The sequence below is a fragment of the Tupaia chinensis genome, unplaced genomic scaffold (genome assembly GCF_000334495.1).
Source record: "Tupaia chinensis unplaced genomic scaffold, TupChi_1.0 Scaffold142716_1, whole genome shotgun sequence".
In the NCBI taxonomy this organism is placed as follows: domain Eukaryota; kingdom Metazoa; phylum Chordata; class Mammalia; order Scandentia; family Tupaiidae; genus Tupaia; species Tupaia belangeri.
This window is the reverse complement of record NW_006202562.1, coordinates 6,566,075-6,590,844: the sequence shown is the minus strand read 5'-3', so window position 1 is coordinate 6,590,844 and position 24,770 is coordinate 6,566,075. Positions and strand designations below refer to the sequence as shown.

Sequence of the window (24,770 nt, the reverse complement as noted above, 5' to 3'; positions counted from 1 at the left end):
TTTCTGACATGGTTCTGAACATTATAGGAAGGGATGATTTCTCAATAAATGCTTAAAGTAAAGGAAGTAAGAAGATCCCAACAGACAGTGTCCCTAATTCGCAGCTTCAGCCCACACACAGGCAGTTGCTCTCAGGTCGAAGATCCTAGCTGGCTGCCAACACCCACACACATCACATCCGGACCGCACTGCCCAGGCTGTGGGCACCTCCCCACCCCCTTGCTTCTTATGCTTTCAGTTTCATGAATGTGACTCGGGCTCTGGAATTCTGTCCCTTTGACCTCATAGCATGCACAGAAGTCACCTGGGCATCCTGTGAGGCTCAGGCAGAGCCTGATGCAGCGGGTCTGGGTTGGGGCCTGAGGCTCTGCATTTCAGGCCAGCTCCCAGGCAGCTCTGATGCCGCGGTCCCAGACCACACTTGGAGTAAACAGAGGTTTATTCACCCTGAGCTGGGTAGGAAGCATCTGTTTGGCCCTCGGAGGAGGGACTCCCAACTCTGTTCTTACCGATAGAGATAGGAGAATGAGTTTTGTAAGCATTTAATTCTTTTTGGAAAACTAAATAAATATGGCCTCTCTGTGATAATGGACAAAACAGCACGCATCACATAATCGAAATCTACAGATGGCCTCAAACGGTGTTTCTGTCATTAGTTTTCAACCTCCTTCCCCTGAGTTATCAGCATGGCCATGATGGCCTGAGAGCCACAGTACCTCCTGTCCTTTTACTGGTGAGGAAGAATCAAATGACTAAATGCCAGGAACGAAAAATGAGTAGAACTTCAGGGTTCCCCTCTCAAAAAATAGATTAGGCGTTATTGAACTTGGATAAGAAAGCATTTGCATCTTTATCGTTACTAACCACTTGTAGCAAGCATTTCATCTCATTATATGTGAAGCAATAAACCATTATAACATTAGCAGTACTTGCGATAATATCTTCAATAGAAATGTAAGATATTTTCATGCTATATCGTAGTTATTGCAGGAATCCCAACTCTCTTTCCTCCTTCATCACTCCTTTGGAATCCCTAACTCTTGTTATAATAGGATAGCTTACTGACTCTTGTTAGCAAATACATGTATCACTACATCTCCATTTTTAGCGTGTTTTCTTTCAAAGTCTCTTATCAGTATTTTGGCAGAGGGCACATACATTTGCCAGAGAGGGACAGAGAGGTAGGGTGAGGGAGAGAGAAAGTCCCCACCAGTGGGACATGATTGTACCACAGCTCCTTCCTCCATTTCTCCATCCTGTGAGGATTTGGGAACATGCACATATGCGAGATGTGCTTTTCTAGCTGCTGGGGCTGGGATTCAACCCCTGTTGTCAGCCATGTGGGATCAGGCTCTTTTAATCACCAGGCCACCAGACCTAATTTGATTTCTTGAGAGAGAGAGACACAGGATCACCACGCTACCTTCCTCCCCTCAGCCTCCCAGCCAACCAGGACCACAGGTGCCTCAGGCATCCCCAGTAAGTTCACTTCAACCCAGGATCCACACCAGCTGCTCACTTACGGCTCCGATGTCCTGCAGAAGCACCTACCGTCTGTGCCCCATTTTTGACATTAGATCACTAGATTTTTAATAAGTCAGTTTCTTTATCATTCTTTTGTTTATTTTATTCCTTTTCCTATGATAGTCTGAACTGGGGTCCACAGAGTGTCAAGAGGTACCGAGCACAGAAAGTATTCAAGAACCCCTGAGTGGCATATCAAACTTGAAAGAAGTGGCAGCTGGCCATGTTCAGCACTGCTCATACCATGACTATAATTGTTGTAGGCCAGGCTTCACACACATAGTGCTCCAGGGCCTAGGCAGAGCAAATGAATGAGCAAAGTGTTCAGAGCTCAGGAAAACAACTAAAGGGAAAAAAAAGTACTCAGCAGCTGTCTCTTGGCTTTGGGGAGGCAGTAAAGTGGAGTGACCGTGGCAGGCTGAAGAATGCACAACGCATCTAACAAAGACACTGCTGATCATTCCACACGACACTGGGTGACCAGGGCCTCAGATTTGTCCTAGAGAAGACAGAAGTCCTGATGCTTGGCACTCTTGCCTGGCCACCCAAAAACCCTGCAATGTAATGTTGGCAGCTATTCCAATTAACGAGACACTAAGGAAACAGAAAGCCAGGCAGGCCAGACAGCTGGCATAAAGAGCAGTCGATAGTCAGTATAGGATAAATAGGCAAGACAGAAACCTTTCAGCTTTCCCTTTGCCCGAAAAGTATTTATTCCCAAGTCACTGAACTTCCAATCTTTTGCTTATCCAACAAAAGGCAAAATATCTTAATAGGCACTGAAAATGTAGTAAGTTTGTTACCAGATTTAACAAATGAAAAGTACAGCATTCCCACTTACATGTGAATCTCATATAAGTAATGAATCTATTTTTAGTATATGTTCCATGTGATATTAGAGAGATACTTATATCAAAAATTACTTGGGGGGAACCAGCAGTTAGCGTAATGGCTATGTCGCTGGACTCCCACGTAGTCGACCGTGGTTCGCGTCCCAGACCCGGTGGCTTAAAACTCACACCGGGCGTGTGTGCATATGTGCCCAAGATCCCAAGAGGAGAATGGAGGAGAAGGGATTGCGGCGTGACCATCCCCCCAGGGGGTGATTTCTCACTTTCTGTCTCTATGTCTCTCTCTGTCTGGTGAGCGCATGCACCCTATAGCGAAAACCTCTCAAAAAAAAAAAATTACTTGGGGGATTAACACAACTGAACCCACACGGAAAGGTGTCAAGTTCTCTTCCTGTACATGGCAGGGGCACATGTGCCCATGGTTTGAGCTGGCTGAAGCTAGGGGTGGATATTGCCATGAAGATCATCAGGTACCCACCCCCCACCAACTCAAGAGTAAATAAATGTTTTAAAAAACACTGGTGGGGACCAGCAGTTAGTGTAATGGCTATGTCGCTGGACTCCCACGTAGTCGACTGCGGTTCGAGTCCCGGACCCAGTGGCTTAAACTCACGCTGGGCACATGTGCGTGCATGCCCAAGATCCCGAGAGGAGAACGGAGGAGAAGGATTGTGGCGTGGCCATCCCCCCTGGGGGGTGATTTCTCACTTTCTGTTTCTCTGTCTCTCTCTGTCTGGCGAGCGCACGCGCCCTATAGCAAAAACCTCTCAAAAAAAACAAAAATCACTGGTGTGGGGCCAGCAGGTGGCACAGTGATTGTGACACTGGATCCCCACGTGGGCAACCGTGGTTTAAGTTCTGGACCTAGTGACTTGAAACTCATGTCGGGCACATATGAGAACGGATTGTGTCATATTCATACCCGGGTGTGTGTGTGGGGGTGATTTCTCACTTTCTATTTGTGTGTCTCCGTCAAGCACACTTGTCCTGTAGCAAAAAAATCTCTCTTTTAAAAAAAGAAAGGAAAGAAAAAAAAAAAAACACTACTTGGTGTTTACCTGAAATTCAAATTTAACTGTACTTCCTATATTTTATCTGGCAACTTTACTAATAAGTCAATGCCAAGTTAGGATTGCTACTATTAAAATTATATGCAATATTAAAAGAGCCAACCCCATAGCACAGTGGCTAAGGGAAGCTGGAGCCCACATAGCTGATTGCACAGTTTAAATCTCTGTCCCCGTGGCTTGAAAAATATGCCAGGCACATGTGTGTGCATGCCCAAGATCCCCACAGGATAGAGATGGAGAAGGGATTGTGGTGTGACCATGCTCCACTAGGGGGTGCTTTCTCCCACTCCCACTCCCACTCCCACACCCTCTCTCTGTGTTTCTCTGTCTCTCTCTCTCTGGTGAGTACACATGCCCTCTGACAATTAAAAAAAAAGTAACAATAAATGATAGCAATTATTGTAATTGCAATTTTGTTTTGTGTGAGTAGCATTTTGTTGAAGTACCATATATACTTAAATTCAAAAAAGTGTGCATTTCCCAAGTGCGAGGCACTCAATGGCATTTCCCAAACTGAGCACACCTGATCACCCACACCCTGGCCAAGAAAGAGAGCAGGCATGTCTTACAGCCCCTCATTCAAACCCTGACGCTGGTCATGACCTAAAACACCATGGATTAGGGTGACCTGCTTCCATTCTGATATAAATGGGACTGGCTTGTATTTTTAAAGTTTATTTATTGGTTTCTTCCATGAGAGAGAGACAGAGACAAAGAGACAGCACCCCCAGTAGAGTCCTCATCCATTCTAAATGGGCTAGCTCTGGATAATGGGCACACACATGCCTAGCATGTCCAGGGAGATCTCTGGATGTGAATCTGGAACCTTCTTTGTGGGTCAGCCTCACAGAGTGTCACCTTTTACTGCTACACCACTATCTAGCCCCTGGATTATACTAATATTTTAAAATTCTATGTGTATGTGTGTGTCCACACATTAGTGGACATGTTTACTGTGATTACTGGACTTTTATGTAAGCCCATGTTTTAAGGTAGAAACTGTGACCCGTCACCCTTACCATGGTCATCTGTTCTCACTGGCTTGCCTTCCAACTTTCAGAACCTACGTACCTTTGTCTGAGGGCCCTTCCTGGTGGCTCAAGCCTACTGCTGTGACATGTTGATTTTCATCATTCCACCACAGGGCTCGCTTCCCAACTCCCCTGGCAATACCTCCTAGACTCTCTTCTCAGGGAAACTCTGTGCACACGAATCCTTGCCTCAACTTCTGGGTGAATCCAAGCCCACACATATGGTTAAATGAAGTTACCCTAAGTGTCTTATATTAATTCAACAAATGTGTATCAAGTACCTAGCATTGTATCTGCACCTCGTACTGCCAAGTGCTGTGCTTGATGCCTGCTGGTGAGTGCAGACATCCTACTCCTGGTCCCCAAGGTGGGCAGAAGAGCCCGGGGCACAGCAGGCAGCAGCCCTGTCATCCCCGGTCCAGCATTTTCTCCACGACAGCAGAGCCAACTCCCTGTGAGTCCTCATGCGCATGAGAACACACTGAGCTATCAAATTTCACAAACCTAGCAGGCAATAACTTACATTGAACATGAAAACGATTGCACATAATGTTGTGTGTGATGGAGAAGGCACTTCTGTGTCCCACAGCGCCTCCGGGTCATTATGAGCATCCGTGATTATGGTTCAGCACGATCAATGAAGAGCATTCAAGAGGTTTTTCTATATCTTCACTATCCTGATGTACCCTCATGTGTTAAAAAAAATAAAGCTCCTGTAGCAGCTCAGTTTTTATTTGTCATTTGTTTTCTTCACACAAAATGAGTTTTCTTAAGAAAAAACTTAAAATATGAATTTATTTTATGTTCTTGGTTGGGAACATCAGTAAGCAGAAGGTTATTGTATTTTATAAAACCATGTTATTGTCTTCCATTTTTTTTTATTTATTTCTTCCATGAGAGACAGAGAAGCAAACACACACATAGGCATCCCCGACAGGATCTTCAGGTTGTGTTCCACTCCCCAGCCTCAGCCAGACAGAACCGCAGGCATGCATGCATCTAGAGATCAAGGACATGGTGAGATACATGCAAGACCTTCCCATGTGGCCTCAGCCTCACAGATCATTCACTACAGCTGCACCACCATGGCTGGTCAAGCGATGGCCCGATTATTACTGTCCATTTTTGATAGTGCACCTTTGGAAAGCAGGACCCATTCGTATTTCAGTGATTATTTTTCCCCCAGCATAGAAGTAATTAAAAAGTGTACTTGAGGCCCAGCCATGGTAACATTACTGGACATCACAGCTGGGCAGGCTGAAATTATATGGGAAACCCAGGTTTGATTCCTGGCCCGCCCTAAAAAGCTGAGCATACTGAAGCACACCTGTAATCCCAGCTACTCAGGAGGCTGCCACAGACTCACAACATAATCAGTCTGTCCAAAACACTACACACGTGGGGCCAGCAGGTGGTTAAGGCACCAGACTCCCACAGGGTCAGCTGCAGTCAAGTCCCAGACTCAATGGCTTGAAACTCATGCTGGGCACATATATGTGGGTGCCCAGAACCCTGACAGGAGAATGGAAAAGGGACTGTGGTGTGCCCCCCTCCATGGGTAATTTCTCATTTTCCCTCTCACTGCCTCTTTTTGTGATTCTGGCAAGTGCATGCACCCTATAGCAAAAACAAAAACAAAAACAAGTCCATATTGTGTGCACACACACACACGAAAAATAAAGATGTTCTTGAATAATGACCAGATAATAACACCAAGACTTCCCCATGGGAGGAAAAGCCCTCAACAGGTCTTTGAAATTCAGGGCCACTTGGTGTCCTCAGGTTATTTCGGGGATTCTCTAAAGCCCCATCCACAATACAGATTGTGTGAGACAAAAATTGGCTAAAGAAATTGTGTTAGCTCTGAGACCAGCAGATGGCTTAGTGGTTATATCACTGGACTCTCATGTAGTCGACCACAGTTCGAGTCCCATACCTAGCAGCTTAAAACTCACACCAGGCACGTGTGGGTCTGTGTCTAAGATCCCAAGAAGAGAATGGAGAAGCAGGGATTGCTGCATGGCCATCTTCCCTGGGGGGCAAATTCTCACTTTCTGTCTCTCTGTCTACAGCGAGTGCACATGCCCTGGGCAAAAAATCCAACAAACAAACAAACAAACAAACAAAGACAATGGAAATTGTGTTAGTTCAGAGTTGGGAATGGAACTCATGTTACAATTTTCCAAATCCTTTTTCCATGAAATTTGTGTGAAATAGCATTTCTCTGAGAGGAGAGCGGTTTTGTTTTACATTGTGTAACTATTACACAGTTTTGTCTGCTTCAGTAGGTTGTTTTTTAACAGCAAGAACTCACAAATTGTGGATATCATGCCTTTTAAAATGTGCCTGTAATGTCAATTTCATTATTCATTAAGAAAAGTTTTCATAAACATTAAATTGAATTACAGTATATGCACATACTCAATCTCTCCATATGTATATTATTCCATATATAAATAGACACACCTAGATTTACAGTACATAGCTAACACTGAAAACATATAGTTTTATTCTTTTTTTTTTTTGAGAGTTTTTTGCTATAGGGCGCATGCGCTCGCCAGACAGACAGAGAGAGACAGAGAGACAGAAAGCGAGAAATCACCCCCCAGAGGGGATGGTCACTCTGCGATCCCTTCTCCTCCATTCTCCTCTTGGGATCTTGGGCACGTACGCACATGTGCCCAGCGTGAGTTTTAAGCCACCGGGTCTGGGACACAAACCGCAGTCGACTACGTGGGAGTCCAGCGACATAGCCATTACACTAACTGCTGGTTCCTGCATATAGTTTTATTCTTAACAATTAGTTTTGGGGTTTTTTTGTTACGCTTTTGCCACAGGATGCATGTCCTCGCCAGAGAGAGACAGTGAGAGGGAAAGTGAGAAATTATCCCCTAGGGGCATGGCCACACCCAATCCCTACTCCTCCCTTCTCTCAGGATTTTAGGCATGCACACATATGCACCCAGCGTGGTTTTCAAGCAACTGGGTCCTGGACTCAAACTGGTGGAAATTAATCTAGTCCTATAAAATCTATCAGTTTATGAACATTGCATAATTACTTAAGGTATCAAAACATGGATATGTGATCTTCACAATGAAAGAAATTTTAATTTTGGGGCACACTAAGAATTTGAATCATTTGGGTCATTTATTATTAAGAAAATGAACCCCTTTGTCCTTAACCAAAGCTGTAGGTTTTTCTCAAGATCTTATTCTATATTAGTGTTGGTGCTTTGCACAAGGTGATTTCTAAAGTTTGATCCCCTTTAAAATGATTTAATATGATCATTGCTTCATGTTACTTGGTACAAAGAACCTTATCGAAACTGGAACTCTATTTTTCATATTAGCTGTTTCTCTGTTAAGAGCACAAGAGCTGAGGTTAAACGCAACGTGAGTTATTTTAGTACTGCTCTTTGAAATTCATGTTGTCTATGTATTATGATTTACTGACTCGATGCATGTAAATTGAGTGCATTTTGTTGCCACTGCCTGTTAAATGGTGACCAATGTTTTTATAAAGGAATTGAACAAAAAAGAAAACTTTTAAGAAATTTGGGGGCGGGGGGGACTGGTTGACCACTTGGGAATCCAGCGCTTTAACTACCACGTCACCTGCTGGCCCCTTTAACAATTACTTTTAACCTCCTAGAAGGAACTAGGATCTCAGAAGAGAAGAGAATGTGTTTTCCTTTGTTTTAGAAGTGTGAGTGTGGGGGGGGGCGGGGGGGGTTGTTTGTTTTTGATTTTGGTTTTGTTTTTGCATTATGCCACTCTGAAACTAAATGAAATTATAAAAAAGAAACCGAAGCTGTGTATTCAACAGAGAATGTGTGAAATGCACTCCAGAAATAGAAAAAGAAATACCAAGATGAAATTCCAGTGGGAGGGATTCCTAGAGTTATGGGGATGGGGAGTGGGTATCAAGGCTCTGGCTGAGTTTATGGAGGAGTTGGCTGCCGACAGCCTTCTGTCCTCTGCACCGTCTATATTATTGATCAGGGAGGTCAAGGACAGAATTACTCACTGTTCGCTTTCTCCCTGGACCCCTTATACTAGCCTCTTCACCAGAGTGACTGGACCTTCTTCCTAGCAGTCATTTTTCAAAATGCCACAGGAGATAAACCATCTTTCCCATCAGTCTGGCTGGTTTGGATGACGCCAGTCAGCAGATGCAAAGAGCCTCCCATTTCGATGCAGAGATGTTAACATGTCTCTCTGTGTCAGTACACATGTTCCAGGCCTGAGTCAGATGGTTGCCAGCCTCCATCTGGATAAAAGATCTGTCACTGAGAAACAAAGGGAACCAGGTAGATCCCATAGGATCAATATGTTTGCATTTGTGAAAAGTGAAATAGCGAACTGCAAGCGGTATTGGTGTTTTATCTTTGTAAACTATGAACTAGCCAAATGGACAAGTAACTTTGGTACTTAGGTAACTGAGTCTCTCCTTCCTAAAATATATTCAAACCTGGAATGTATTCACCCCATATTCATATCTGTATCTGTGGAGTTCATGGTGTCTTCTTTCTGCTTTGATTGCTTACCCTGAGTCTCTTCGAAACATTATTTTCTAGCTGTGCTACATTAGTGCCTTTTTGTCTCTTGGCCTTCAGCTCTCCCCCCACTTGGCTACAAGCTCTGTGAATCTACCCTAGTGTTCTAAAGGAATGATGAGAAGAAAATACTCATGGTAGGCAACCATAAATGGGTGTCTGGTTTTTATCATTATCCCTAGAGAGGTGCTATAGCATAGCATATGGTGTCAGAGATCTAAGACCTAGGCTTCCTGGTTTCAAATCCCAACTCTTCATCACTGCTAGTAGTATGACCTTGGTCAGTCCCTCAGTTTCACCAAATTCAGATTATTAGCAAAAGAGAAGAAGCCTAACTTTATTAGGTTGGTATGAGGAATGAATGGAATTCCTTTCTAAATCTCTGTGCTGGGGGTGGGGAGATACTTTCTGTTGTGAGGAATGGTGGCTTCAGAAAGTTAAAGCAGAGGTAGACAGACCAGCAGAAGTTCCTAATCACAATTTTCACTGTAAATACTGCAGAACTGTGAATGACTTGGGTGTGTGCCTTTTTAAATCCCTTCTAGAATTTGGAGAATGTGGAAAGAAATCACTCTCTGGTTTGACTTTCCATGCTCCAGTTCATCACTTCCCTAGGAAAAAGTTGGTTTTGCTAAGGGTAGGCACTCCATCTAGGGCAGAAATTTGATACAATCCAAACATTGAAAGCTATTGGGCTTATAGAGGAAATAGATCACTGTCCAACCAAATTTGATATCCAGGCCTAGTGCGAGGCATAGTATTTACAGCCCCAAATCGAAGTGGATAGCTTGTATTACATATTCCAGCTTTTAAATTCTTACTAACAGTATGTATGCCCAGAGATTAAAGAGGTGACCAGTTCTAGACGGCTTATTATGGAAAACAGTACCAGCACCAGTTTCCCACTTCCCACTAACTTGGCTGTTCTAATACTTGCTCAGTTTCTCTAAATAATGTGCTTAGATGGTTCGATTTTTCAGTTGTGGGTATTCCCTATTGACTTCACAGCATGGAGGAGGAGGGTTTAGGTCTGTTTTAACCCAACCCCACCCACCTACCTAGACACCCAAATCCTCTCTACACAGCTATATCGTGAATTTAGTTAGACTAGTGTGTTTAGTTTATTATGACTATGTGACCTTTCTTCATCGCTGAGCCATTAACACATAATTATTCATCTTATTTGGGGCACAATTCTCTGTTTACTGTGTGATTTATAATTATCTTTGGTGTTGCTGTTGTTGGTTTAGTTCTCTATGTTCCATTCCCAGGACACTCTATCTCCTCTCCATAGGTTCAAAATCATCAGATATTTCATCAGACACCTCCCTCAGTATTACAGGCACATGCGAATCTGTAAGTTTTGGCTGGCTGAGGCTGGGAGTGATTGGCAACATGAGGACTCTGTTGAGGGTGTGTCTCCTTTCCTTCCTCTGTCTGTCTTGCTCATGAAAGAAATACATTTAAATTTTTTTTAAAAAAAATAGAAGTTTCATTTTTCATTTTGAAATATCTTTTGACCATCATTCTAGAATCTCCTGAAGTCACCTTTCATCATTCTGGGTATTTCCTTCAATTATTATTATCAAAAATTCTGGTTGCTTAGTATCATGATTTATTGTAATATGTACTTTCATGTAACAAGTCTTTTACTCCCTTATTTTAGTGGAGTACATCCTCAAGTAGCTTTTTCAGAAAGGGTTCATAGGAGGTAAATTTTTTGAGAGAACTTAATTTTATATTTATTCATTTCTTACTTTCAATTAATAATTTGGTTGAGTACAGAATCCCAGGTTGAAATAATCTTCCTCTGTAATTTCAAAGGCATTGCTCCATTTTCTTCAAGTTTTCCCTGTTTTTGTTGGGAAATAAATGGTCATTCTGGACCTCATCCCTTGTATATAAGCATTCTTACTCTCTCTGGTAGTTTTTAGGGTTTGTTTTTTGTCCTAGTACTCTAAATAAATTCATGATTATGTGCCTCAGTGTACATCTTTTTGCTATTGTTCATCTTGCACTTAAAGAGGGATGCTCAGAGACCCTTTTACTGTGAAAGTGTATGTCCTTAAATTCCTGGAATTCTTCTTAAATTATTTAAGTGATTGTTACCTCGTTCCATGTTTTCTGAAACTTCAAATACTGGAGCTCTTGTTTTGGTTTTGGGTTTTTGTTTGTTGTTTTTGGGTTTTTTTGTTTTGTTTTTTTGTTTTTTTGTTGTTTGTGGGGTTTCTTTTTTTTTTTGCTATAGGGCATGTGCACTCACCAGACAAACAGAGAGAAAAACAGAGAGACAGAAAGCGAGAAATCACCCCCCCCCAGGGGGTTGGCCACACCACAATCCCTTCTCCTCCATTCTCCTCTCGGGATCTTGGGCACATGTGCGCATGCACCCGGCATGAGTTTTAAGCCACCGGGTCCGGGACGCAAACCATGGACTCTCACTACGTGAGAGTCCAGCAACATAGCCATTACGCTAACTGCTGGTCCCTTGGTTTTTTGGGGTTTTTTTTTAATTACTTATTTAATTTTATTTATTCATTCATTTATTTTAATTTAACCAAAGAGAGAGAGAGGGAAAGTGAGAAAGCAAGCCACCAGGTCTGGGACTCAAACCATGGTTGGCCATGTGGGAATGCTCAGCACCTTAACCATGACACCATCTACTGGTCCCCTAGAGCTCTTGTTTTCTAGTAAGTAAGGGACGAACCCAACTGGGCTACTTGAAGTGAGGCAGAAGGTTTGAAAATTACATTTTTAGACAGTCTTTTAATTGTCCTATTTTTCAGGCTCCTCTTTACTCTCACTTCTAGAAATTTCCCCATTGCCAACTGAATGACCAATTATTCTTCTATTTTTCAGCTTCCAAAATGTTGTCGCTCTAATCAGCTCTTCTGTCCTTTTTGCCTTCTGGGTTTAGGTATTGCCTTTAAAAGATCCTTTCACTACTACCTTATTACAAGAAAGAGTAAAGACAATGTTTTTCGTACAATCTGCCATCTTGGACTAAAAGCCAAATTATTTGTTAGTGAAATTCATAATTGATATTTGCCATGTTTTAAAGTCCTAATTATGATACATTGAATAAATATTCACAATGTGTTATGACCTGCTAGAAAAGGAACAATTAGTCCACTTTAGTCTATTCTATAGGTAATGGGTGGTGACCATGGCTCCCAAGAGTTTGACATACATGGAGAGAAAAATAAAGGGATAAAGAACACTTTGTACTTGTTCTAAAGTGATTTTTGTGATGTGAACCTTCATGACAATTCCACCATCTATAACTTAACTCTGCAAATAAAACACCTACCAAGACAAATTCAGCAACAGAAAATACCTATGTGTCTATATAATAAGTGGAAGATTAGGTTAATGGGAAAAAATGGCCCCATTATTCACTGATGGTTCTAGTAAAGTCTTATCTTTTGTGTTATTTGGATCCAGAAAACTTCCTCTGGGTTGACTTCGCCTGGTCTTTCTTTATAGACTGGCACAGCAGTTGGGAAGAGAAGAGGCATGAAAGACGACCTTGTTCACTGGACCCCTTTTTCCCATTGTCTTTGTTTAGCATGTGCCTGTCGTTGGCCCAGCTGAGTGTGTGTGTCCTTTTTCACTTGATCAAAGGCAGAGACAGCCAGACAAATGTCCTGTGTCCATGGAATGGTTGATACTCTTCTCAGAAGGAAGGAGGGAATCATGGGTAGCACTGTGGACTCTCCAGGTTTCTTTGTAAGGGTCTGCCAAAATAGACATACATAAGAATAGAGCAAAAATATTAAGTATTACTCAAAAAGAGTCACTGAAAGACTTAACAGGGAAAAATGAGTCTTCCTCCAGAGCAGAGGTTTCAATCTGACATACACAGTCCCTCCCCTCTCCACTCCCTCTCCTCCCCAGGATGCTAGTCCCTGACTCCTCTGCCCTCCTTACTGCATCTAGTGACCTTTTCCCCCTGTGGGCCAGACTGCCTTAGCCTCCATTGGTGAGCCTGTTGGCCTAGTCTTAACAGAATCAGCAACTCTATAAAGGAATATCTCCCAAATGCAAGAATAACATTTTTCCAGATTGTATGCAAATTAATCTTTTCAAAATGCTTGTTAAATCAGCGGTCAAATGCCAACAAGATGAGGCATGTAATAGAGATGAGGGAGGAGGGCCAGGAGGGGACTGTGCAAAGGGCTTGGTCATGCCCTTTCTAAGGGCACAGCTGCCCAGCTCTGGTTGCTCATTCCATGGGCTGCAGCAGACAGTGGAGCTGATGACTAAGACACAGATTACTCTGGCTCTTCTCATCCATAGGGAAGCTAAGGCAGGCCCATGCCTGAGCCACCATGACTCTGCTGAGGGTCTACTTCACGGTGAGCCTCACCCTCAGCCTCGCTACCTTCCTCAGACTGCCTGATAGCCTGAGACACCACCCAGTCTTCACTCTCTCCTTGACAGGATTCTCACCCACATCATGGTGGGCAGGCAGCTCGCCCATCTCCCCTGGCTCCTTCCCATTTTTCTATCACTAACCTAACAAAAACTGTTGCAAGTTTAATCCCATCTTGGTATCTGCCTCTCAGAAAATCAAGGCAAATATGTCTAAAGACCTTTACCAAGTTGCTATTGATTGGCAGATTGATTGGATCTAGGGTAGGAGGCACAGAGATGAGCCTGTGTTTCAGCTTATCACTGGCCAGAGCCGCCTGGAGCCACACCACTGTCTTATTTGCATGGTCCAATATCCCATTTTTCGTTGTCTTTCTTTCCCTTTTCCTTTAGGTTGTGGCTCTGTCCTCCTGGTGCCTGCTGAGGGACTCGATTTACTACACACTGTCTGTGGTCGCGCTCATCGTGGTAAGTTGCTTTCTCCATGTCCGTTCCCATACGTGTGCTTCTCGGTACCAGGGGTGATGTGCAGCCCATCGGGTGAAGTTTGCCAAGGACGTGGTGAATGAGCACGTGCATGGCTATGTGTAAAGGCAGCGTTTCCTTCCTCCAATTACTTTGATCACCTGAGACCCAAGCTTGGTCACTGGATGCTCTAAACAGGAGTTTTGACTTCACTTGGGTTATCTGGGTTCATATGAGTCCCTTGCTGGTCTTCTGTAACCCTCCTGACCATTTCTTCTCACTTTCCTTGTGACTCTTCTGCATTTCCTTTCACCAGCATCCCTGGCTTTGGACCTAACTTCTCCCCTTCTCACTCTGTATGCTCTTCCTGGATACCCCTCCCTCCCCACAGCACCCATCACCATGAGCACCATCGTACTGACACCCCCACACCTGCATTCACAGCAGTGACATCTCCTTGAGGTCCAGTCACAGATATACAACCTTCTTCTAGAAATCTTCATGCCCCAAACCCAACATGCTTCTAAATTTTTGATGTTTTCCCTAAGATCAGACCACCTGACTATGTGACAGTCCCCATTTCTATTTTAGATTCCCAACCTAGGAATAATATGAAATTAACCTTTCCTTCAACTCTCACCATGCCCTGTGGCCTAATCGTCCTGTGGATTTTCTTGGAAAGATCCCCAGACATGTTTCTCCATTACCCAATTCAGGTGGGGCCTTCTCCATTGCTGCCTGTCTGGTATGTCTTCACTGCAGTTCATTGCAGGTCGGTGTCGCAATGCATAGTAGCTCTTCCACCAAGTCTCCTCCATCCCTGGTTGGTCCTAGAACCATCCAGGTAGTGCCTCCACAAAGAACACTTGTAAATGTCATTTCCTTTTTTAACTGATGGTGCTTCATGTCACTTGATGAGCAGAAACCAAGGTCCTTAGCCTAGCAAGCTGAGCTGTCCACAAGAAATCACAAAGAACCTTGGAATAAAAGTTGGCAGATCTGATTACTAATTCTGCCCCTTCCACACCATGTTCAATTTTAACTAGACCAAGGGGTACCCAGATGGCTGGTGAAACACTATTTCTGAGTCTGTCTGTAAGAGTCTCTTTCAGCAGAGATAGGCATTTGAATCTTTAGATATCATGAAAGATCACCCTCACCAGTATGCATAAGCATCATTCCATCTGTTGCAGGCCCGAATAGAACACAAAGACAAAAGTAGGGTGAATTTGCTCTTTCTGCTTACTGAGTCACACGGCTTCTCCTGCCCTTGGCACTGAGCTATTGGCTCCTGAGCCTTTGCACTTGGACTCTCTTCTTCTTAGGCCTTCAGGCTTGGACTGGAAATACACCACTGGCTTTATAAACCAAAGACCATGGAACTTCTCAGCCTCCAAAATAATGTGAACCATACCTCATAATAGATCTCTTTCTCTCTCTCTTCCTATACACGCACACATACACAGACACAGACATATGGTCTTCAAAAAGTTGATAGAAAATGAATATTATGGGAATGAATATATTAGATCCATGGATTCTAAAAAAATTTTACACCAAAATAAACTCATACTTTAATTCCATTTTCCACAAACTTTTTATTTTTTTTAAGAGATTTTTTCCTTAGGGTGCATGTGCTTACTGGAGAGAGAGAGATAGAGAGTGAGAGAGGAAGTGAGAAATCACTCCCCAGGAGGGATGGCCACACTGCAATCCTTTCTCCTCCAATCTCCCCACAAGATCTGGGCATGCACACACACGTGCAAACACAGCGTGGTTTTCAAGCCACCAGGTCTGGGACGCAAACTATGGTCAGCCATGTGGAAGTCCAGCAATGAAACTGCTATGCCATTAAAGAAAGACAGCTGCTGGCCCCATTTCCACAGACTTTTAAAGTCCCTCATGTATATCTCCTATTGGTTCTGAGTCTGTGGAGAACACTGACTTACATATTCCCTTACTAGCTCTAATGACCTTGAAGAAATCAATTTCTCTAGGTCTTTGTTTTGTCCAAAAAACAAAAATATATCCACTAAAATGTCTACTCACCTGGTTTTTTTGTTTGTTTGTTTTTTCTTTTCTTTTTTTTTTTTTTTGAGAGGATTTTACTATAGAGAGCGTGCGCTTGCCAGAAAGACAGAGAGAGACAGAAAGTGAGAAATCACCCCTCCTGGGTGCAATCCCTTCTCCTCCATTCTCCTCTCGGGATCTTGGGTACACACGCACATGTGCCCAGCATGAGTTTAAGCCACCGGGTCCGGAAATCAAACCACAGTCAACTACATGGGAGTCCAGTGACATAGCCAGTATACCAACTGCTGGTCTTTTTACTCACCTGTTTCACAAAGCACTTACTTGTAGATAATTTTATTGTAAAACTCTGTGGAAATAAGATAAATCTGATGTTTGATATGAGCCTTTCCACAAGGAACCAGATAGATACGTCAGTGAGGAGCAGTTTTTTATGCTGAAATTTGGGATTTTAAAAACCTTCACAAGGTTTGTCAGGAGATGAGTGTTGACCTAGAAACTGAGCTACACAGTCTAAACTTTGTCCTCCAGAGTTTCCAGGTTAAGACAGAAAGGAAATTGGACCAACCACACTCCCCTAAATACAGGAACCACTTATAATTGGGAGGTCTAGACCCACCCCAAGGAGCAGAGGGTTCAGCATGGCATGCTGGAACTGAAAATGTGCTTCCTCTTTAAGACTCCCAGTTAGTAAACTCAAAGACACCCTCAAATTCTGTGTTCTTGTGCTCAGTTATTACCTGTGAAAGGCTATGATCACCTGAAACCTCGAGAATTCTACTCTTCATCTCAGCTCAGACCCCTAGACACTTCACAGCAAGCTTGGTCGTACAAACCCATGCAGATTATGTGCACTTATGCCATTAGTTATTTTAGGATGATTTTTCTTGAGAGATTTTTGCCATAGGGTGCATGTACTCACCAGAGAGACAGAAGTGAGAAATCACCCCCGGCGGGGATGGCCACGCTGCAATCCTTTCTCTTCCATTTTCCTCTTGGGATCTTGAGCATACACACACACACACACACACACACACACACACACACACACACATACTTGGCATGAATTTTAAGCCACCAGGTCTGGGACTCAAACCACAGTCAACTATGTGGGAGTCCAACAACGTAATCATTATGCCGTCTGCTGGACCCTTAGGATGATTTTTGAAAATTACTTGTTTCAGGCCAGCCAGTGGCATGGTGGTTGAGATACCAAGATCCTACATGGCCTACTAGAAGGACTAGAAGGGAAAAAAGGATCATTTAATATATATATTTTTAAAAGCTAGGAAAACTATTATTAATTGTTCACATGAGCCTTTAACAGGAGCTCATGGTTTGAATCCCAGACCCAGAAGCTCGAGGAACACACTGAGCACAGGTACGTACATGCCCAAAATCCAGAAAGGAGGGAGAGATGGAGAAAGGACTGTGGCATGGCCATCTCCCTGGTGGGTGTGCTCGCTTGCTCTCCACCCTCCACCCCTGCCCACAGCAAGCACATGTGCCCTATAGCAAATTACAAAAAAAAAAAAAAAAAAAAAGAGAAAGAAAGAAAGAAAGAAGGAAAGAAAGAAAAATGAGAGAGAGAGAGAGGAAGAAGGAAGAAAAAGAGAGAAAAGAACAGAAAATTGCTTGTTCCAAGAGATGAGGTTAGCAGATAATGTAAGTGAATGCAACTGTCTACTTTGCTGAATTTCAGAAAGAAGAGACTACGCTCATAAAAACAAGGTGATGAAACAGAGCTGAGCAGGTCAAGATCTCCCGGTAGCACGGACTTAACAATATCCACTCCCAGCAGCAATTTTTGCTTTTGCCGACTTCTTTCCCTGTTTTCAACTGAGACGCTTCCTAGACTAAGTGTGAAATAACTTGTCTTCTGTCCAATTTATCTGGACATATCCAAGATAAAATAAATGTAATTGTTGTTAATGATGTGTGAAGAAGTAAAGAGCTTTGGTTTCTCAGGCTGTAGTTGACATATTTGCCCAAGCCTGGTCTTCGGGCAAAGCTACCGTCTGTCCTCAGAGTGTGGAGCGCAAATCACACAGCTGAGCCAGCTGAACATGGAGATCACCTAGAGCGCTCAGTGTTTTCTCCAGACAGGAACAAGCTGCAAAAGCCAATGAGTCGAAGCCAGCAGGTGACATGGTAGTTAAGACACTGAACTCCCACATGGCTGACTACAGTTCTAGCCCCGGACCTGGTAACTTGCTTTCTCACTTTCCCTCTCTCTCGCCCTCTCTCTCTCTCTCTCTCTCTCTCTCTCTCTCTCTCTCTCTCTCTCTTTCTCTCATCAAATTAAATCATAATAATTAATTAATTTAATTAAACACAATAATTCTTAAAAAAAAAAAAAAAGAAAGAAATACAGCCGAGTCTTCGCTGTTACCTGAAGATTTGGATTGTGTATTTACAGACAAATTGTCAAGACAAGAGTTTTGTGATTTTTAAGAAAAATTCTATTTCTCCACTGTAAAGAAGAAATGGAAAAAAGAACAATTTAATACATTTTTAAAAAAATAATAGAACTATTATTAAATGTTTGCAAGCCTTAAACAGGAGCTCAGTGCTTAGTGAAGTCGCTTTCACAGTCCCCAGAACTACTCCGTGTTCCCACCTCAGGCTGCAGACAGCTCACACTCAAGTCTTTTTCTCAAGGTTTCTTATTCTCCTCCTTCTATGTTTTTCCTACTATCATGGTAAGAAGTATCATTTTCTTCTGGTTTCCTGATGTAATACTAAGTTTCTCTATAGGACTCTGTGATGGGTGCTTAAATTTTTCTTTATTTAAAAGCTCTTCCTCCTACCCACAAAATAATTACCAACCTTCCCAAACAATTTATTTAGCTATTGGGACTTTTTAAGTGCTCTCTCCATTAAATGGTTCTGAAATGTTCAAAAGGCGTAACTGCAGGTCCCAGAGGTTGTGTAGTAAAGAGCTCATTCACCCAGAGGGCGAGTCTGGATTAAGTGCGACCAGACACCATTTCTACATTGCTCCTGTCAAGAGGCCTTTCCGACTCACAGCAGAGGCCCGAGGACAGACCACGCACCCTGGAGAGCCAAATAGCGGGAAAAGCAACTTCTCCAGGGACACTGGTGGCTGCTGAGGAGCAGAGGGGTCAGAAACAGACCAGGGGCTAGAAAGCAGAAACCAGAGAGTAAGACAAGCATGTGCATTCTGGAACGAACAGAGCTTCACACGGCTGACTTAGAGACACAGAGGTTAGTTTGCTTCAGTGTCTAGGTTTCACCTACAGTTTGCTCTGGCTGTTTTCTAGTTTGCTTGTTTGTTTTAGGGAGAAGGCAGAAGAAATTAATAACACATTGTTGTCTAAAGCATTTACAGTTGAACCTTAACCAGCACAAGAGTTTAGGGATGCTGACTCCACACAGTCAAAAATCTGCATATAATTTTTGACTCCCCCAAAACTAACTACTCCTAACTGACTGTCGATGGGAAGCCTTACCAATAACAGTCAATTAGCACATATGTGTATATTGTATGTATTGTATACTGTATTCTTACAAAGTAAAACTAAAGAAAATGTCATTAAGAGAATTGCAAGAAAGAGAGCATTTACAATACCAAAATGTCATTAAGAGAATTGCAAGAAAGAGAAAGAGCATTTAAAATACTGTACTGTATTTTCCAATATATCTCATTGGGAAAGGTCCATATTCAAATGGACCCTTGCAATCCAGACCCGTGTTGTTCCAGGGTCAGCGGTACTATTTCAAAAGCATACAATGTGACTTGTTCAGTGCCCTTCCCCGACCCTTTAGCCCTGGTGACATCCTATACGTTGATGTGTCAGGCCACAGAGAAGGTGGGCAGTGTCCCCGAGGTCTGCCCAGAGCCACCAGTCTCTCTGCAAGAGAAGAGTCACCTGTTAAGTCCAGGAGCATCTGAATCCTTTGGGGTGCTCCTGTGTGTGCGTCTACTCAGCAAATCACCTCCAGATCCCTAGAGACTCTCATGGCTTCTGCCCTTCAGTCAGCACTTAACCACAGGCATCTCCAGCCTCCCAGTCCTTTCTCCAAACTCCAGCAGCCCCGTAGTTTCTTGCTGAAATGTTACTGTAATTTGCATAATCATGTAATTTACATAAATGAAAGTGATTCATTACATAGGCAGTTTAACAGCTGCCCTAAAAGAAATCCTTTATTTTTACCCTTCATCTCTGCTTGAGGACAGGGACTATGAGCTTCAAGAGGAGGGAAACCTTTGGAGAGGGGGAGCAGTAGATAGGCTACAGCAACCCTGGTAACGGATTGGCTCAAGTCCAGAGCTGCAGGTGCTGCCTCTGAGACGGGCCAGGTGAGCCGTCGTGGACTTCGGGGCAACCTGAGCACTGACACAGGACAGCTCCTCTGCGCTGACATTTCTCCTTTCCTTCTCTGGAGGGCTCATTGCAACGGCCCCAAGTGGGGACCCCAGAGAAATAAAGAGAGACAGCTCAGAGGACCTACCTGCCCACGATGCTCAGCATGTTCCCCAGAATTCTGTGGGATGGAAGCAGCCCATAACCTGCTGTGCAGTCTGGCAGCCATGACCCACATGGATCCTGGAGTGTTTGAAATGCCCCTTGGGGACTGAGAAACTGAATTTTTAACTTAATTCATTTTTATTTTCTTCCTTTCTTTGTTTTTCTTTCTTCTTTCTTTCTTTCTTCTATGAGTGAGAGAAACAGAAAGAGGAAGAGAGGAGAGAGAGACACCATACCCAACAGGGTCCTGATGCCACAATCCATGCTAGTCCCAGCCAGTCACAAATTCTGGCCATGCCCATGTCCGGTGTACTCAGGGCAGTCTCGGGATGTGAACCCAGAACCCACCCATATGGGTCAGCTTCGAAGAGCATTACATTGCCCCTCTGCACCACCATCTGGCCCCGATTTTCATTTTTAAGCATTGACTTAATACTCAATGGACCTTAGTGCTAGGTCAGGTCTACTAGTCAAGATTTTCTAGTCTAATACTCATGACTATGCAGACTGGCTATTTTATGTGTCCCGTCTTACAAATGACAAAACTAAGGCGCCAGAGGTTAACTAATTTGCCCAAGGTCAGGGAGCTATAGAGCCTCAGGTTTACCAGATGCCAGAGCAGATGTCTAAGATGGTATAGCTGTATTGTCCCAGCTTGGATTCTGGACTTTGCCTCCAGCGAAATCTGCCTCTTACAGTGTAGAAAACCACCCTTCTGCCCACCATGCAATCTCCTGCTGGGTGTGTCTGCTTCATTTTCTTGCAATCTTGCTTTGAGGGCAAAAGGAATAGCTTCAGCCTTCCTTTCCTAGAATTCTTTTATTAAGGTAATTCATCTTAACTAATCCAGAAATCCTTTTATCTTCTCCTTTCTGTGGAGGAGAAGAAATCCTAGAGTCCTTCACCTCCCCAGTGACCTCTATGATCCTCCTTCTCTGGTCCAGAATTCCTCCTTCTTGGACCCATTCTTCATGGGAGGTAACATCTTCTGTCTCCAATTTGGAAAACCTTGAGGCTTTTATGCTCACAGTAGCCCCATTACAGCTCAACTCTCCTTCTGGCAAAGTGAGACTAACGATGGTATCTAGAACTTTCTATACGAAATGAGAGTGACAATATTTTAAGGTCCTTAAGCAAATCCACTGTGGTCACACAAAAGTTACCTATTTTGGGAACCAGCAGTTAGCGTAATGGCTATGTCGCTGGACTCCCACGTAGTCGACCGTGGAGTTCCCGGGTTCGTGTCCCGGACCCGGTGGCTTAAAACTCACGCCGGGCGCGTGTGCGTGCGTGCCCAAGATCCCGAGAGGAGAATGGAGGAGAAGGGATTGCAGCGTGACCATCCCCTCTGGGGGGTGATTTCTCGCTTTCTGTCTCTATGTCTCTCTCTGTCTGTCTGGCGAGCGCACGCGCCCTACAGTGAAAATCTCTCCAAAAAAAAAAAAAAAAAAAAAAGTTACCTATTTTGTAATCTCTGCTATTATTGATGAGAGGAAGGGTGTGCTTAAAGGATGCTGGGAAAACAAAGGAGTGGAGTCATGCCACCCATGACCTTGAACAGGAAAGCTGGGCAGCTGGACTAGAGAATGCAGCAGCAGAGAGGAGCGTCTCAGCATTACAGGGAAATACCTGCATATGCTAATAATGTGTTTTTGTTTTGTGCTGCCCAGCAAACTGTCCTTTTGGTTTAGCAGCCCTCATCCCCATATCCTAAATTCATCCTCTTATCCCTTTTTCTTCCCTAGAGCCTGCCCTTCTATATAAGGGCTCCTCAGAAAGTTCGTGGAAAATGTGTATTGTGAAACAATTATGCATGCATGAGGACCAGCAGATGGTGTAATGCTTACATCGCTGGACTCCCATGAAATCAACCACAGTTCGAGTCCCAGACCCAGCAGCTTAAAACTCATGCCAGGTGCATGTGCATGCATGCCCAAAATTCCAAGAGAGAAGGGATTGCGGTGTGGCCACGCCCCCAGGGCGTGATTTCTCACTTTCTATCGCTCTGTCTCACTCTGTCTTTCCAGCAAGTACACACACCCTAGAGCAAAAAATCTCTCTCTAAATAAAACAAACCAAAAAATCTATGCATTGATGTCAGGGTTTTGTTTTTGTTGTTGTTGTTTGTTTGTTTTTGTTGTTGTTTGTTTTTGTTTTTTGTTTGTTTGTTTTTTGGCACCAAAGCAAACTCTTAACTTTAATTCCTCTTTTCTCCAAACTTTTTGAAATCGCCTCATATTTATGAGATAACCAGCTCTGCTCAAGCCTTGCTTTTAGGTCCTCTTTGGTCCTGCCCTCCTGTAATGGCTACCACATCAGGTCAGCCTGCTAGAGATCCCCAAGGAGGAATTCCTTTTCAAACTTAGAATGTAAACCTTATCAGTGCAGAAAAGCCAGCTTTCTAGTATGTTCCACCGAATTCTTCTCCTGAGATGAAATCACCTGGCCTCACCTAAGCCATCTGCAACCTTCCTGCCCAACTCCCCTCACCCCCTGCCCTCGCCCCCTGCCTGCCATAAGACTGAAAGGGTGAGAACTCCGAATGCAGATCAGTTGAGAGAGTCCCAAGGCTGTGGAGCGAGAAGAGTCTATGGGGGAACATTTCCAGTTTGCAGCAAGGAAGATTTTTAAGATTTCAGTCTCTTGTAAGAAAATGATGATGTGATTTTCTCCTGTTATTTTCATGGCTTAAAATTCTAACAGTGCCAATGATTAGGCAACAGACTATGAAGTCTTAGGTCCAGCAATGGGGCCACCTCTGCTTCAAGGTCACAACTTACAGTAAGCCAACCCTGAGGCCATCGTGGTGATGTCGAGGCACTCACCTGCCTCCCAGCTCAGAGAAGAGGGACAGCCTGGCCTCTCCTTTCCACTCCTTGCCATGCCTAGGGGCTTCCTGCCTCATCTTTTCCCTGCCCTCATATCCCCAGTGCCATCTTCTCCCCTGGAGGCTCAGGATGCTCTGACGTCCATGAACTCACCTGCCAGATGTAAGCCTGTCTTGTTCAGAACGAGTCTAGAGCAGACACCAGAACTGGCAAGCTGGTTTCCATGGTACCCAGTCATTTCTCTGAAGCCTGGAGGAAGAGAGTGCTTTTTCAGTCCGTTCCTGTTTGTTCACATCAGCCAAGCTGCGGCACACGTGGAAACCTTTGGGCAAAGCCAAGGGTGGTTTCAGATGACCCACATGGGGGTCAGAGGCAGGTTCTCCGAAGAGCCCGTGCTCAGCAAGTCAGGACCCAGCTCTCAGCACCACGCACACGTGGTCTCTGGGTTCTCTGGGGTACTGACTAAACACAACCAGTGGAGCACAAAAGGAAACTGCTTACCCAAGGCTTAATTTCAGAAACCCCGCTGGAGAAAGGCTGGGCTGATTCTGAAGGCCACAACAGGTCACTCACTAGCAAGTCTTCATGAGGATTGAGATGACCTATCCCGAGAAAGTGCACCAGGCAGGAACTGACGCTGGAATGCTGTCCTGCTTCATGACAGCAATGGGTTGGCTGCAGGCTCCTTCAGTAGGCTACCTGTCTTGAGGTGTTTCCCTTCCTTCCAGGAGATTTAATGGAATTACGAAAATGGACTTGGACTAACTGCATTTCAACTTCACTGCCTTGGTGGAGTCTCCATGGATGGACAGAGAGCTGGAAAGTGAGCACCACCTAGTGGTGACTGCATGCAACTGGGGGCTCTCTCGTTTTCATCAAGGGGTATATGTGATTTCAAGTTTTCTTCTACACTAGTAACATGAGCAAGACTGCAAGAAGTTGTTGAAAAAAGTGGAATTAAAGTATGAATTTATTTCCGTGCAAGAAATTTTGAAATCCATGCATTGTTTTTTCCATAATGTGTATTTGCAACCCTATACAGCTGTAAGGCATTTTATTCACAGATAAAACATAAAAATACAAAGGAATACATGACACTTGTCTTAAGAGAATTAAATAAAATAACATCTAAGAAATGACAAGTCCACCCTCCCAACCATCAGTAACCTCAAGTGAAAGTAACAGCTGTCCTTGTCATTTCAAGAGTTTTCGGAAGTGCTTTTAATGCTCCGTCAGGAAAGTCCAGTCTTGTATTCTCCACAAGGAACATTTTGTGAATAGCGCCAGTTCCCTCGTTCTCAGTCTTCCCAAGAGGTGGTGATCGTCTTCCTCAAATAACACCACTAACCGCTCCAGGGCAGCTCATAACTCCCCTCTGCCTCCTTTTTCACATTAAACAAGGCTATTTCCATTTAGATTTTCATAGAAGGCTGACATTGAGTCCCTGTTATCATCTTCTTGTTCTTTTCTGAGTCCTCTCATTTCTTTCTTTCTTTCTTTCTTTTTTTTTTTTTTTTTTTTTTGCTTTAAGGGGCATTCACTTCCAG

The 24,770-nt window shown here is 43.7% G+C and overlaps 1 protein-coding gene across 1 annotated transcript in view; it reads left to right on the top strand.

The window, feature by feature from the left end:
* Positions 1-24,770, top strand: part of SLC24A3 (solute carrier family 24 member 3) — a 530,173-nt gene that overhangs the window by 436,301 nt on the left and 69,102 nt on the right. Inside the window, exon 6 of the mRNA XM_006163634.2 lies at positions 13,800-13,874. Within this exon, the coding sequence (XP_006163696.1) occupies positions 13,800-13,874 (75 nt within the window). The remainder of the gene's footprint in view (positions 1-13,799; positions 13,875-24,770) is intronic.